General features: G+C 47.2%; 1 protein-coding gene across 3 annotated transcripts; it reads left to right on the top strand.

Annotated features, from left to right (window-relative positions):
* Positions 1 to 4,640: 4,640 nt before the first annotated feature.
* Positions 4,641 to 11,179, top strand: Mcat (malonyl-CoA-acyl carrier protein transacylase). 3 transcript variants are annotated; one of them, XM_075960181.1, is made up of 4 exons: positions 4,641 to 5,100; positions 6,442 to 6,529; positions 8,692 to 8,909; positions 10,000 to 11,179. In XM_075960181.1, exons 1-4 carry the CDS (start codon positions 4,687 to 4,689, stop codon positions 10,420 to 10,422), a joined length of 1,143 nt encoding a protein of 380 aa, XP_075816296.1. In that variant the 5' UTR covers positions 4,641 to 4,686; the 3' UTR covers positions 10,423 to 11,179. The 3 variants fall into 3 exon arrangements, with proteins under 3 accessions (XP_075816296.1, XP_075816299.1, XP_075816298.1); XM_075960184.1 differs by lacking the exon at positions 8,692 to 8,909 and having other exon boundaries at positions 10,000 to 10,176; XM_075960183.1 differs by lacking the exons at positions 8,692 to 8,909; positions 10,000 to 11,179 and adding an exon at positions 8,379 to 8,685.
* The last annotated feature ends 3,074 nt before the right edge of the window (positions 11,180 to 14,253 follow it).

The raw sequence follows: 14,253 nt of genomic DNA, 5'->3' as shown, positions 1-14,253 counted from the left end.
ATTTTAGTCATATAAGCACACTGTCTTACCTCCTGCAGAAGTCGATGATAATTTTCTTTTTTAATTTTTTTTGTTGTTGTTTTTGTTTTTCAAGACAGGATTTCTCTGTGTACTAGCTCTTGTAGTCCAGGCTGGCCTTGAACTCGCAGAGATCTTCCTGCCTCTGCCTCCAGAGTGCTGGGGATTAAAGGTATGCGCCACTACCGCCTGGCTATTTTTTAAATATTTTATATGTATTTATTTTGTATATGAGGTCTGTGGAAAGCCTGCAAAAGTTGGTTCTCTCCTTCCTTCATGTAGGTTCCAGTGACCAAACTCCATTGTCAGACTTAGTAGCAAGCATCTCACTCACTGAGCCATCTTACTGGCTCCACAGTTAATGTTTAAAAACCATTGTTGTCTTCTTTCCTCGGTTTCCAAATTCTATATGCTGGCTTCCTCTTTTTGTTTTCCAAATTCTGTAACAGGCTTTTCTCAGATGACCAGGAATCCTTGGATGTCTTCTCACAATAAAAGAAATGAATAAGCCAGGCTGTAATAGCACACACTCTTAATCCCAGCACTCGGGAGGCAGATGCAGACTGATCTTCGTGAGTTTGAGGTCAGTCTGATCTACAGAGATAGTTACAGGACACAGCCAAAGCTGTTATAGAGTGAAACCTTGTCTCAAAGAAAAAATGAAAACAAGAAAGAAAGAAAGAGGGAGAGAAGGAGAGAAAGAGAGAAAGAGGGGGGGAGAGAGAGAGGAAAGTCTATGGGTGGAAGTTTGGCAGTTAAGGTTCATTATTCCTGGAATACCAATGACTTCAGGATTTTCCTTTTGGAATGGACAGCATCTCCAGGACTCCAGGATAAGGGTCTGTCTGACTTTAGGATTCTGGGAGCTCACTGGGGCAGAGCACTGGAGGGGGTCTCCGCAACCAGCATTCAGTATCAACCTACTTCAGAGGAATTCCCACATCCATGCCTCTCCTCCTTTGACCTTTTCCAAATGGAAGCTCAGGTGTCTCCCAGGACAGGAACCAGTGGCTGGGGAGAGGAAACGCTTCTAAGGATCTAACCAATGTTCAAGTGTTGGACCCTGAAGTCCAATCACTGAGGAGGAGTTGCCCTAAGAGACCACTCTCACACCACAGTTGATGTAAAAGCATGAGGATTTAATTCTGTTGCAACAGGATCTTTCAGCATTGGAGAAGCCAAAAGACCCCGAATAGCTGGCACAGGCTACTTTTAAAGTAAAAAGCCACAGAAACAAGGGGGGAGTCTGGGGGTTGTTTTTCCAACTATTAGGATTGGCTGATTCAAAGGGCTACTAGCAATGATTGGTCTGAGCCACGGTGAGAGAGTGGTTGCTAGATCAGGTGGGGTAAGGGGGAAACATCTGTGAGTCATCCTAACCTTATCTGAGGAACTGAGTCAATATCCCCTGACCAAGGCCACGGAACTGAGTCAACATCTAAGGGTTATCATGCCCCAATTTCAATAACTGAGTTCTATCTGGAGAACATCCACAAGGACACAGGGAGATGGAAAATCCCCAACATTCCAGTACGTGCATGCGTAGTTGTTAGATCCTTGGTTCCCAGGGGAGGGGGAAACATTACTGCTGAGAGGCCTCAGAGTTGTCCTAGAGTTTTTCACAAGGATATTTGCAAATAGGTTGCTTTGAGCTTTCTTTCTCCCTTTTCGAGAAGCAGCTGCTTTTGCAGATGCTGTGGGAATGAGGCCAGTTCTTTCACCTTCTCTGTGTCTGGAAAGAGTCTGGGGCCAGCCAAGACCGGTAACATAGCTTATCTTCTTTCCAGTTTCCAGACGTTCAGTTACTGGGGTCTCTATTTTCTTTCTGTCTTTAAAAGATTCATTAGCACCAGGGAGATAGCTCAGTCTCTAAAGTGTCTGCTACACAAGTTTGAGGACCTGAGTTCAGATCTCCAGAATCTATGTGAATAAGTTGGATGTGGAGGTGTGCACCTGTAATGCTAGCATTGGGGAGGAAGGGACACGAGGCTCTCTAGAGCCTGCTGCCCATCCTCTCCAGATGAAATCAGTGACCTCCAGGTTTAGAGACCCTTGCTGTGGAAACTCCTCAGCCAATGGCCTTTGAGATGCTGAAGCACTTTGGGCATGATCTTTGGTACTATAAAAACAGATGTGAGCTAGTGTAGAAGGAACTACTTTTGTGGCCTTGCCACTCCCGGTCATGCACAACTGCGACACCTGCTGGCCAATAGAGATCATTACACCTACAACAATTTACTGAAAAGTTCATTTGATTAATAAATACATTTTAATATTGTATAATAGCAGATAATATCACCACCCACGAATTTAATAACCTTTTTTACTTTATACTATGGATGGTATTCTGCAAGGCTTATGTGGTTTTTCTGATACATTCATTCTTCTGATATTGGGACTTAGCTTTGTTCTTTACATTGTATCCTTAAAAATATGATTTGATAGCAGAGTCAAGAATGAGGCACTTTTAGAAATGATACAGTCTTTACAGACTAATAATGAACAGATAACTGACAGGATTTATATAATTGAAAATCAAAAGTTAGCTGAAAACAATTAATACCATTAAAAAGGATAACAGCAATTTGACAGACAAAATTCAGTCCATGTCAATGGATTATGAAACCTTACAAAAGGGTTCTGGGAAATTATCTTAAAAAATTCACACTGTTAAAATTGACAATCAAAATCTGTTAAAAAGTTATGATAAGTTAGCAGATAGAGTATCTCTCCAGGAAGGTAATCTGCACTGATGGAGGTGGGTCTTGTATCTATCTGTTGCTTTCATTGGTTAATTAATAAAGAAAACTGCTTGGCCTGATAGGACAGAAAATTGGGTAGGTGGAGTAAACAGAACAGAATGCTGGGAGAAAGAAACCGAGTCAGTGAGTCACCATGATTCTCCCACTCCAGACAGACGCAGGTTAAGATCTTTCCTGGTAAGCCAGCTCGTGGTGCTACACAGAATATTAGAAATGGGTTAGATCAATATGTAAGAGCTATCCAATAAGAGGCTAAAACTAATGGGCCAGGCAGTGTTTAAAAGAATACAGTTTCCGTGTAATTATTTCAGGCATAAGCTAGTCATGCGGGCGGCCATGTGCCAGGGACACAGCCCCGCGGCTCTTATCACAACACTGCACACCATCCAAATAATATCCAAGGATGAAAAGTTAACATTATGGAAAAATTTCATACCTTGGAATCATATGTGCAAAATGAGGACCAAAAGTTATTTGAATTGATGAAATAATTGGAAATATACAAAAGTCAAGAGATTCAGGCTTTACAAAAGATGGTGGTCAGAAAATTTAAATCAATTGAGGAAATGATCAAAACTGATAAGCAAGGAGAGGAGGTACAAGGAAAGGAATTAACATCACCAGTACTTGTCAGAGTCAGAGATAACTTACCAGGAGTTTTAGCTACTTACCCTGAAATCACCTCTGACAAACCATCAAGTACTAAATACCCAAAAGGATTCAAAGGATGTAGATGGAAACCTATAAGTATGAACAATCTGAAAGAAACTAGGTATGCAGTAGTATCTTATGGCTTGCATTCACTATTTGTTAGGGAACTGGTAAAGACATGGGCTACCCCACATGATTGGCTTCAATTAGTCTCAGAGGTACTGGAAGACAGGTCACAACTACTGTTGAAATGCTATTGGAGAGAAGAGGCAAAAATTTTAGAACAACAGGGAAAAGCAAAAGGGTTTGAGGCTTCCCAAGGTCAAATTCTTGGTGAAGGCACTTATGCTGATCCAGACACTGCATCCGCAAGTGTCTCGCTTGACCCTGGACTTCTCAGTCTCCGGAATTCTGAGATATAATTTCTATTATTTAGGCCCTTAAGTCTATAGCATTGGTATGCCAGCCAGAGTACACTGAAACATACCTCCACATAGATCTTCTCATTATGAAGTGCTGTGGGATGTATGTGTGAGTGTAGGGTGTGTGTGTGTGTCCCTGTCCCCTGGGTGCCTTAACAGAGACTGGCAGGAAATGAGAAAATATCAGAGTTCCGGAAATGGGATACAGGGGCGAGATCAGGATCACTCTGACCAGGACCCCCCCCCAAAAAAAAAGCTCTCAGAGACTGCACATATACAACTTCCCTGTTCTGTCACTAACCATATGTCTCTCAATCTTGACACGTTTGTCTTCTCGATTGTTAAATGAGAAATTTAAAAAGCGAATCTGAAAACTATCCCAGACTTGGTTCCATAGCACTAAAATATACTGACTGCTTATTATGAGCTGGACACCTGGTTGCGTCTTATAGGAAACATGAGAACTGCTTGCTTACTTAGTACAGCTGGCAGAATCATGAGCAAAAATAAAACAACGTGCAGGGGTTCGCAGTACTCTTCCACGTTCTAGTGGACGGCGTTGCACAATTTAGTACGTAAATAGCTATTGGGGGTTCATTCTGGAATGCTGTTTGTGGTTCCTGGCTGTAGAAATTTAAGGAAACTCACAGACCACTCCAGGACCAAGACACAACAGCAAATGGTTTGAGAGCTGGGGTGGATTGGTAACATAGGAACTTTTTTTTCCAGGCTGCCTAGGCAACCCGACAGGAAGTACGCGAAGGACCGCACGGCTGCGCAGCCGCAGTGTGCCTCTGTCGCCGCGGTAACGAACGCTGGCTCCGTGTCTCGCTATGAACGCCCTGGTAGCACGGGCCGGGTGGGTTCGGGGGCTCTGGGGACTCCGCGCCGCCTCGAGCCACGGGGAGCCGCCTCCGGACGCCGTGGACGTGGCGGAGCTGCTGCGGGACGCCAGCTCGGCCGAGGAGGGGGCCCAGGAGGCGGTGGCGCGGCGGCCGCCCGCGCGCTGCTCGGTGCTGCTCTTCCCCGGCCAGGGCAGCCAAGCGGTCGGCATGGGAGGCGGCCTGCTCGGCTTCCCGCGCGTGCGCCAGCTCTACGAGACCGCGCACCGGGTGCTGGGCTACGATCTGCTGGAGCTGTGCCTGCGCGGGCCTCAGGAGGACCTGGACCGCACGGTGCACTGCCAGCCCGCCGTCTTCGTGGCCTCGCTGGCTGCCGTGGAGAAGCTACATTATCTGCAGCCGGCGGTGAGCGGAGGAGAGTCTGCTGGGTCTGCGGGGTCTTCAGTCTGGTTCTTACTGGTCCCCGTTGTTAGTATTCTAGACCCCCTGCACAAAACAAGAATCCTTGCTCCAGGGGTGTTTGCATCTTAGAAGAGACAGACAATCCACACTTAATGCACCGAGTTAATATAGTACATTAAGGATGAATGTGTTGGGCTGGAGAGATGGCTCTGAAGTAAAAAAGACCTGGGTTCGGTTCCCAACACCTGTGTGGTGGTTCACAACTATCCATAACTCCAGTTCCGTGGGATCCGACACTGTTTTATGACTTCTGTGGGCACCAAGTATATGCACCACGTGCACATAACATTCAAGCAAGCAAAACATAAATACACATAAATCTTTTTAAGATTTCATTTATTTATGTATTGGGGGACTCAATATAGAGAAGACTCAGCGGTTAAGAGCACTGGCTGCCCTTCCAGAGGACCCAAGTTCAATTTTCAGCACCACATGGCAGCTCACAACTGTCTGTAATTCCAGTTCCAGGGGATCGACCAGCCTGGTCTACATAGGAAGTTTCAGGTCAATCAGGGCTACACAGTGAGACCCTGTCTGAAAAAGAAAATGACATGGCAGATATTATAGCATGTGACTTTATTTGCTGTTGAAATAGAGTAATACCAGGGCAATCCATGTTAGCTGGTGCTGAGACCTCTGTTTTACCTTCACAGCCACGCTGTAAGATGCAGTGACAGAAGGCTCAGTTACAGGAATAAGTATGGTCCTGTGGCACATTTACTAAATGTTTACTGTGTTTACTTTGGGCCAAGGCTGTGCTTTTTATAGAGATGAACATTATCTACTTAATAGTATAAAGTAGATCTGGGGGACTGAAGTCCAGTTCTCTGTGGCCTGGAGAATCATACTTTTGCTTTGGTTGGGAGCATGGGACGATGAACTGTAATGTGGCAGTGTTGTCAGTGACCTCAAAATCCTCTAGCTTCGGTCTCCCTCAGTGCTGCGATGACAGCCATGAGTGGCCTTGGCAGTGTGCATGTAATTTCTTTCACCTGTGTGCCCAAGAAACTGCTCTGGCAGTGCAGAGAAGGCAAGAGCACCGAGAGCTCTGGGTCATGGTGTGACTAGGATTGGCTCTCGTCCGTCTTTCTCCAGAAGGTCCTTGTCCATAAAGGGCTAGACTTGGGTTGCCGGCCCAGCTCTGTGTGGCCTCTTCGAGCTGGAGTACCAGGCCGTTAGAATCGGCTCATGGTGACACTTAACTGCCCTGCCAATTCCCAGGTGCATCCCCGGGACTGAACTCTTGCTGCGGGTTCAGCCTCATGCTCTGTTCTGTCACCGCAGGTTATTGAGAACTGTGTTGCTGCAGCTGGATTCAGTGTGGGGGAGTTTGCAGCCCTCGTGTTTGCTGGAGCCATGGAGTTTTCTGAAGGTACCAGAAGTTTGGCTTGTGCAGGGTGTGTTCTTGCTGGGCTCAGTGGGGACAGGGGACTCTGGACAGTGGTGCTGGACCCACTCCAAGGTTATCACGAAGGGAGCACAGGGCTAAAGATGACCCTGAAGCTCAAGACCGAATTCCATTGATCCCCTCTGAAGCCTGAAGGATTCAATGCAGGTTTACTGTTTACGTGTGATCTCATGAAGTCTGGTCCTTCGGTCACCTTTCTTCACTGCCCTCTGCATTCTTTTTTTAATTACATAAAACTGTGCTTGTGTGAGTGCGTGTGCGCATGCATGCTCATGCCATGTGGCGTACGTAAGAAGGTCAGAGGAATTAGTCTATCCTTCCTTCCAGCATGTGAATTTCCAGGATGGAACTCAGGTTGTTAGGTTTGGCCGCAGTTACCTTTACGCACTGAGCCGTCTTGCTGGCTCTTTTTCATTCCTAAGGCATTCATTCTCTGTGCCTGTCACACCTGGAAGATGCTCAGTAGGTGTTACATGAAAACAAAAGTAAATGAGTACTTTGCTCGTTGCCTAGTGTGTGTATGCAAAGCCCACTCCCAGCATCAGCATGAGTGCAGGGAACTGAACTTGGGTCCTCTGCAAGAGCAGTTAGTTCTCTTAACTGATGAGCCATCTTTCCAGATTTTTTCCTAAGATTTTTTTTTTTTTTTTGCTGAAGCTGGGCACAGTAGCATATGTTTGTAGCCTTGTCCTCTTGGGAGATTGTAGCAAGAAGCTCACCTGAACTGAGCTGGGGGCTTGTGCCCTTAATCCTAGCACTTGGAGAGGCAGGTGGATCTATGTGAGTAAGCCAGCCTGGTCTACATATCAAGTTCTGTACCCACCAGGGCTACATAGTGAAATTGTGTCTCAAAGGGGGTAGGGAGGATTTGAGTTCAATTCTAGCCTAGGTAACATTCTATCTGAGAGAGAGTTGGGGGTGGAAGGGAAGGAGAGGCAGAGACAGGCAGACAGACAGGCTTGAATACACACACAAGTGAGAGAGCGAGAGCAGATATAAGTGACTGGCTGATCAGTTCATAGATTTAAAGTTTGCTTTATAGGTCAATACAGGCAAGGGACTTGAATGCACATTTCTCGAGAATTGAGACCCAGGTAGCCAACAAGTACATGTTTATCAACAGTGCTATCAAAAAAATGCAGGTCAGCCCACATGAACATCATTTCATACCCTATGGGAGAGAAGGGTTGAGAATGCAGAAATCAGCCCAGGTTCCAGCTTCTTAGAATATAAATAGTACAGCCACTGTACAGTTAGGTTGTAATATGAAGTGTCCACAATACATGAATCCAATTGGTAGAAGGGGCAGATCCTCCAGGGATTGGAGGAGGAAAAGGTAATGAGGTGTTCTTAAGGGATTGGTGCTGGGCATTGAATCTGTGGCCTGAAGGGTGTTAGGCAACACTTTGCTTTTGAGCTATATCTCCAGCCCCAATGCTGGGTTTTGCTTTTGAGACCAGGGTTTTGCTGTATAATCCTTGACTGTCCCAGAACTCACTCTGTAGACCAGGCTGGCCTCGAACTCACAGAGATCCACCTGCCTCTGCCTCCCAAGTGCTGGGATTAAAGTTGTGCACCACCACTGCCTGGCTTCCCAGTGCTGTTTTCAAAAGCATATTGCTGTTATGGACGTGGTGGCAGTGTCTCCATTCCTGTTGAAAGCACTAGCTTTGTAGTTTTGCGTGTGCAGTTTACAGAACGACAGCATATCACAGGTGTGTGCTCCATGTCTTTGTATGGCATCTGTCACAGTAACATGGGAGAGATATTCACACTTACCTTCTTTGCCTTTTCTCCTGCTTCCTGTCAACAGTTCTACATGTGTTCCCACAGTTGCCCAGGGCTCGGCAGGCAGTCTCTGCCTCTGCCCCATCATCCCGCTTTGCTGGGTTATAGCCTTACATAGCCATGCTTGACTTCTCTTGTATGAGAAACGCTAAGGATTTGAACTCACGTCGATCCCGTGCAGTACGTGCGCCCCTACGCTGTGACCACTAGCACAGCAGATAAAGATGGTCAGAACTGTGGCCCTTGGACTGGCAGTCAGCACCACTGTCACTATTGCCCTTGATGATGGCTCACCCTCCATTTCAGTTAGACTTCCAAACGCACTTCTATCTGGATAGGTCTGTATGCAGTGAAAGTTCGAGCCGAAGCCATGCAAGAAGCCTCTGAAGCTGTCCCCAGTGGGATGCTGTCTGTCCTTGGCCAGCGTCAGTCCAACTTCGCCTTTGCCTGCATGGAAGCCCAGGAGCACTGCAAGTCCTTGGGCATAGAGAACCCGGTGTGCCAGGTGTCCAACTACCTCTTTCCTGACTGCAGGGTCATCTCAGGACACCTTGAGGTTAGTGTTGATGGGAAGCCGCGCTACCAACTCCAGTCCATGTGGAGCAGGGAGTCTGTACACCTGTGAGGTCCCAGTGGGAGGGTGCGTGCCTTGCTGAGCACGGCCTAGAGAAGATGGCTGAGGGCGTGTGTGGTAGAGTGAGTGCTTCAGAGGGGAGCAGAAGGATATCTGAGTTCAAGGCCAGTCTGGTCTACAGTGAGTTCTAGGCGAGCTCACTACATAGTGAGACCCTGACTCAAAATCCAAACAAAACTACACACGCACAGTTCTTTGCCACTAACCCCATGTCCTCATCCTGGTGGTTTCCTCCCATTATCTGGGCCACCTTTGCTGGGTGTCTTCAAATACTACCTCTGAACCTGTGAGCACCACAGCCCCTTGGTATCTGACATGGTAGGTCACACTGGCCAATGGTTTCTACTAAACAGTCAGTTATGGTCACATCTTAGTTGGAGCAAGTGCATGTCAACTCCCTCCAAAAATAAATAAATACATAAATAAATCAAACAAACCGCCAGGGGACTAGAGAGATGGTGGTGCAGAGGTTAGGAGCACTTGTTCTTGCAGAGGACCCACGTTTGGTTTTCAGAACCCATATGATCTTTACAACCATCTATAGCTCCAGTTCCAGGGAATCAGGCGTCCTCTTCTATTGTCCTCAGACACCAGGCATGAGTGTGGCACCCATGCAGGCAAAGCTCTCATGCACATAATAATAAGTCTTTAAAAAAAAAAAACACAGATTGCTGGGGCATTGACTGCAACCAGGTTAACTATAGAATTGAAAAAGTGAACTAAGGTGATAGCTGAAGGGCTTGTGGCCACATGTGGTGATGCACACCTTGTGATCCTAGCACCCAGGAAGCTCATCCGGAGGATTCTGAGTACAAAGCTAGCTTGGGCTCTGGACAGTGACCTTGTCTCAAAAAGCCAAGGGCTGAGGATGCACCTCAGTGTAGAAGTCTTGCTTTGCACGCACAGACCCCTGGGTTCCATCCCAGCACCCCTCACCACACACACATAAGGATTCAAGTAGAAGCTGGAACTTTTGCTTCTGTGAGTGAGATTCCTTATTTTTCCCCATCAGGCCTTGCAGTTTCTCCGGAAGAATTCTGCTAAGTATCACTTCAGGCGCACCAAGATGTTGCCGGTAAGTGGTGGCTTCCATACCTGCCTCATGGAGCCAGCCGTGGAGCCCCTGGTGAAAATTCTGGACACGATTAACATCAAGAAGCCACTGGTTGCTGTCCACTCCAACGTCAGTGGACATAAATACATGAATCCCCAACACATCAGGAAGCTGCTGGGGCAGCAGGTGGTGTCTCCAGTGAAGTGGGAACAGACAATGCACTGTATCTACAAGCGGAAGAAGGGCACGGAGTTCCCCAGCACCTTTGAGGTGGGCCCCGGGCGGCAGCTGGGAAGCATCTTGAAGAGCTGCAACGGGCAGGCATGGAAGTCCTACAGCCACGTGGATGTGATGCAGACCAGCGTGGATCCTGATCACTGAGGGCCTTGAGTGGAATGGCCCCAGCGTGAGCCTCTCTACCTGTCCCCTTTCCTCAGACTAGAGGACAGTGGTCACTCAGCCCTCGAGTGCCACATTGTGTGATTCAGCCCATCCCCACAGCTGACAAGACATTTGGCTGCAGGGGTAAGAATTCCTACGCAGACCACCTGCCCAGCCAGCTGCTCTGCCTCCGCACCCAGCCATGCCCCTCAGTGAATCCAGCAAGGGCAAGCCTGGGGCAGCCTTAGACTTGCCCTGTTGGTGCCATGGACACACTGCTTGGCTTCAATCCAGGCCTGGTGCCAGAGGGGCCCATCAGCTACGTGTGTCATGCTGCTCACCCAGGGTTGAGGTCATAGCTTCTTTGGCCTTGAATCTGTCCAGTGGCCTTGGCCGCCACTTTGTCCTTGCCTCACTTGACAGCTGGGAGACTGAGTGCCACATACTGTACATATCCAAGAAGCACATATTAAGTGCCTACTGTTTGCCCTAGAGTGGGTGGTCCCTCATAGAAGAAAATTGGAGCATGGTGCAAGGTGCGGGGTGTATCTGGGGCAAGAAGGATGACCTGGGATCCTGACTGCCCTAGGCCAACCCCAGTTCATCCATAGAGAGACCCCACCACCAAACTGTCCACGGGACAGTAGTCACTGCAGAATCAGCTGTGTCTATGGCTTTCCTCACAGCACAGCCTGCTCCACAGCAGGAATAGAATGGGGCTCCTGGGAGGACGCCTAATAAATGAGAGCCTTTCTCAGCTGCCTGGCTGGCTTTCTCATTCAGTGATTGTAGTAATAGGGGCGGCGGCAGGGTTGCGTCCCCCAAACCCAAGCCACCTGCCCGGCTAGCTTATGGCCCGAAATAATTACACGGACACTGTATTCTTTTAAACACTGCTCTGGCCCATTTCTAATCATCTGTGTAGCGCCCCTAGGTGCGCTTACCGGGAAGATTCTAGCCTAAGTCCATCCTGGGTTGGAGCTTCATAGCGTGCGTCTTCCCTGGAGCAGGTAGCATGGCGTCTCTCTGAAGGCGTCTGCTCCGGAGAGGAGAGCTGTGGAGTCTGACCTCACTTCCTCTTCCTCCCGGCCTTCTGTTCTGTTTACTCCACCCACCTAAGGGTGGGCCTATCCAATGGGCCTAGCAGTTTCTTTATTGCTTAACCAAGGAAATCAACAGATTGATATATGACACTCCCCCATCACTTCCCCTTTTTCTGTTTAAACAAAAAAGAAAGCCTTTAACTTTAACATAGTAAAATTACATATAACAAAACAGTTATCAAGTAAAACTTACATCAGAAACATTTATACATATAACAAAATTGACCGTGAATCTCTATCAATAAAGCAAAATCTATACTAATGCAAATTATTCATGTCTATATCATATCCCCCTTTAAATGTAAAAACGTTTTATAAACCATATTTGGGAACATGGGCGCAGTTTTTTCTCTCCAAACTGCTTCCTGCTGAATGGGGGCGTCGTTAATTAGGTCTTTCATGGTATAACCTGTGTGCCAGGGTCATCTCAGTTGGCAGTTGAGCAAGGCAATTTTCTGAAGATGTTCACAGCAACCCTTCAGGAGGACGTGGTCCATCATACCAAATCGGAATAGAAGAAATCCATAGAGTCTCATCCTCTGTGAAAACAAAAGAAGACTCTCTCCAAAGCATCATATCCTTAGACCCAAATTCTGAAGTCATACCCTTATATCCATTCTGGTTTAGCTTGGCAGCCCATGTAATGAAATGTCTCTCTGTACTTAGCTCCTTCACAGTCAAAAATTTTAAAGAAAACACAATAATACAAAGAATCCAGACTGTCTGTGAATTTTTCATCTTTACGCGGCTTATATTTCTTTATTTCTTTTAATCTCTTAACTATCTGTACTCTGTCTCTTTAAAGACTTTACCTTTTTTTTTTTTTAACATTAACTTTATTCTCTATATTCTTTTTCTTCTCTCTCCCAAGCCTACGTACATTCATCCAACAGTGTGACTCGTTTAGTGGTCTGAATCTGTCCTATTGTGAATCTGCAATTTTTTACTATCCAGGAGCACTTTTGATTTGCGCCTTTAAATCACTAGGCGCTTAAGAATCTAAGATGTGACATTCCTAGGTTAACTTTTTGCTTTTTGACGTTTATCTGTAGACCAGGCTGTCTTTGAACTCTCAGAGATCCGCCTGTCTCTGCCTCCCAGGCATTGGGATTAAAGGCGTGTGCTACCACACCTTGAAGTCACAGAGTTCTATCTCCCTGTGCCTCCCAAGTGTTGGGATTAAAGGTGTGTACACACAACAACTCTCTTCCTTTTCTTTTTTACTTTAAGAACTTTAACTTTTAGCTTGCGTATATTTTTAACACACAGTAAATCATTTAAAATTTTTCTTTGTCTTTGACGCTCTCTTTACTGTATCTCTTTCTGTTTTTCTGACCACATGAGTCTTTAATTTACCAAGCAATATCAGTAGGACTAAAGGCGTGGCTTTGCCAGCTAGATCCAGTCCATTCCTTAGCTTTCCAGCCTCATGGCTGAGGTACTGGCTGCAAGGTCCCTGCCAGCCAGCGAGCTACAACAGACAACACTCAAGTCCTCTCTCGGTAGCCGGCCCTCCTGCCTCAAACAGTCAGAGTTTGCCCTGGCAGGATGGCCCAGAAAGCCAGCATTTTTAAATGGCGCAGCTTTTTTCCTGCTACGCCTGAAAACCGAAAAGCATGCGTTCAGCTTTTCATCAACACTGTTTAAGTGTTTTGTGGCAGGACCTCTTAATGAGCTGCAGGGTTTTGCAGCTGAAGCTGAGTCAGGAAGCCTCTTGGGGCTACCAGGTAGGAGCGGCACTCAGCACTTTAATTCTGAGACTGAGCGTGCAGCACAGAAATTCTTTTCATCCAAGTAACATCCAAATCTGACAGGCAGAGCACTGCGCAGTCTGAAAACACGTCTCTGTATGGCGGCAGGAATCCGCCATGCTCTTCCGCCTGCCTAACCCTGATTCTGCCTTCTGCCCAGGAGCAGGCGGGGAGCTCTGAGTCATCGTCAAGGTCTCAGAGCACTCTCCTTCCGATCCCAAGCGGGAACACAAACATAAAGCCAGAGTTTGCAGCCCCAGGAAGCCCCAGGACACAGCATTTTTTCTGCTGCTGTTGCCGAATCAGGAAATCTCTCTACAGCACGCCACCAACAAACAGCAAAAATCTGTGTTAAATGCTCTCTCCCTTATTTTTAAGCCTTCTCAGGTTTTTTAAGTGGGTTTAGTTAGCCACACGTCTGGGCGTCATTTGTAGTAATAGGGGCGGCGGCAGGGTTGCGTCCCCCAAACCCAAGCCACCTGCCCGGCTAGCTTATGGCCCGAAATAATTACACGGACACTGTATTCTTTTAAACACTGCTCTGGCCCATTTCTAATCATCTGTGTAGCGCCCCTAGGTGCGCTTACCGGGAAGATTCTAGCCTAAGTCCATCCTGGGTTGGAGCTTCATAGCGTGCGTCTTCCCTGGAGCAGGTAGCATGGCGTCTCTCTGAAGGCGTCTGCTCCGGAGAGGAGAGCTGTGGAGTCTGACCTCACTTCCTCTTCCTCCCGGCCTTCTGTTCTGTTTACTCCACCCACCTAAGGGTGGGCCTATCCAATGGGCCTAGCAGTTTCTTTATTGCTTAACCAAGGAAATCAACAGATTGATATATGACACTCCCCCATCAAGTGATGCTGGGAGTCTTGGGAAGGGAGCCCATGAACTTGTTCTGTTGTTGGGGAGACCTGCATCTAATCTGGACAGCAGCCTCCAGACAGGACTTGTCCTATTGCCCAACTGTCCCCATGCTTGTGCAA

This window comes from Microtus pennsylvanicus, chromosome 2 (assembly GCF_037038515.1).
Source record: "Microtus pennsylvanicus isolate mMicPen1 chromosome 2, mMicPen1.hap1, whole genome shotgun sequence".
NCBI lineage: Eukaryota > Metazoa > Chordata > Mammalia > Rodentia > Cricetidae > Microtus > Microtus pennsylvanicus.
Note: the sequence above shows the minus strand (reverse complement) of the source record. Positions and strands in the feature narration are given on the sequence as shown.

Excerpts from the sequence above, each read along its gene's own strand:
- Mcat (XM_075960181.1), top strand. The coding sequence starts at position 4,687 with ATGAACGCCCTGGTAGCACGGGCCGGGTGGGTTCGGGGGCTCTGGGGA. Across the intron at positions 5,101-6,441 it reads TACATTATCTGCAGCCGGCG|GTTATTGAGAACTGTGTTGC; the intron begins GTGAGCGGAGGA and ends CTGTCACCGCAG. Across the intron at positions 6,530-8,691 it reads AGCCATGGAGTTTTCTGAAG|GTCTGTATGCAGTGAAAGTT; the intron begins GTACCAGAAGTT and ends CTATCTGGATAG.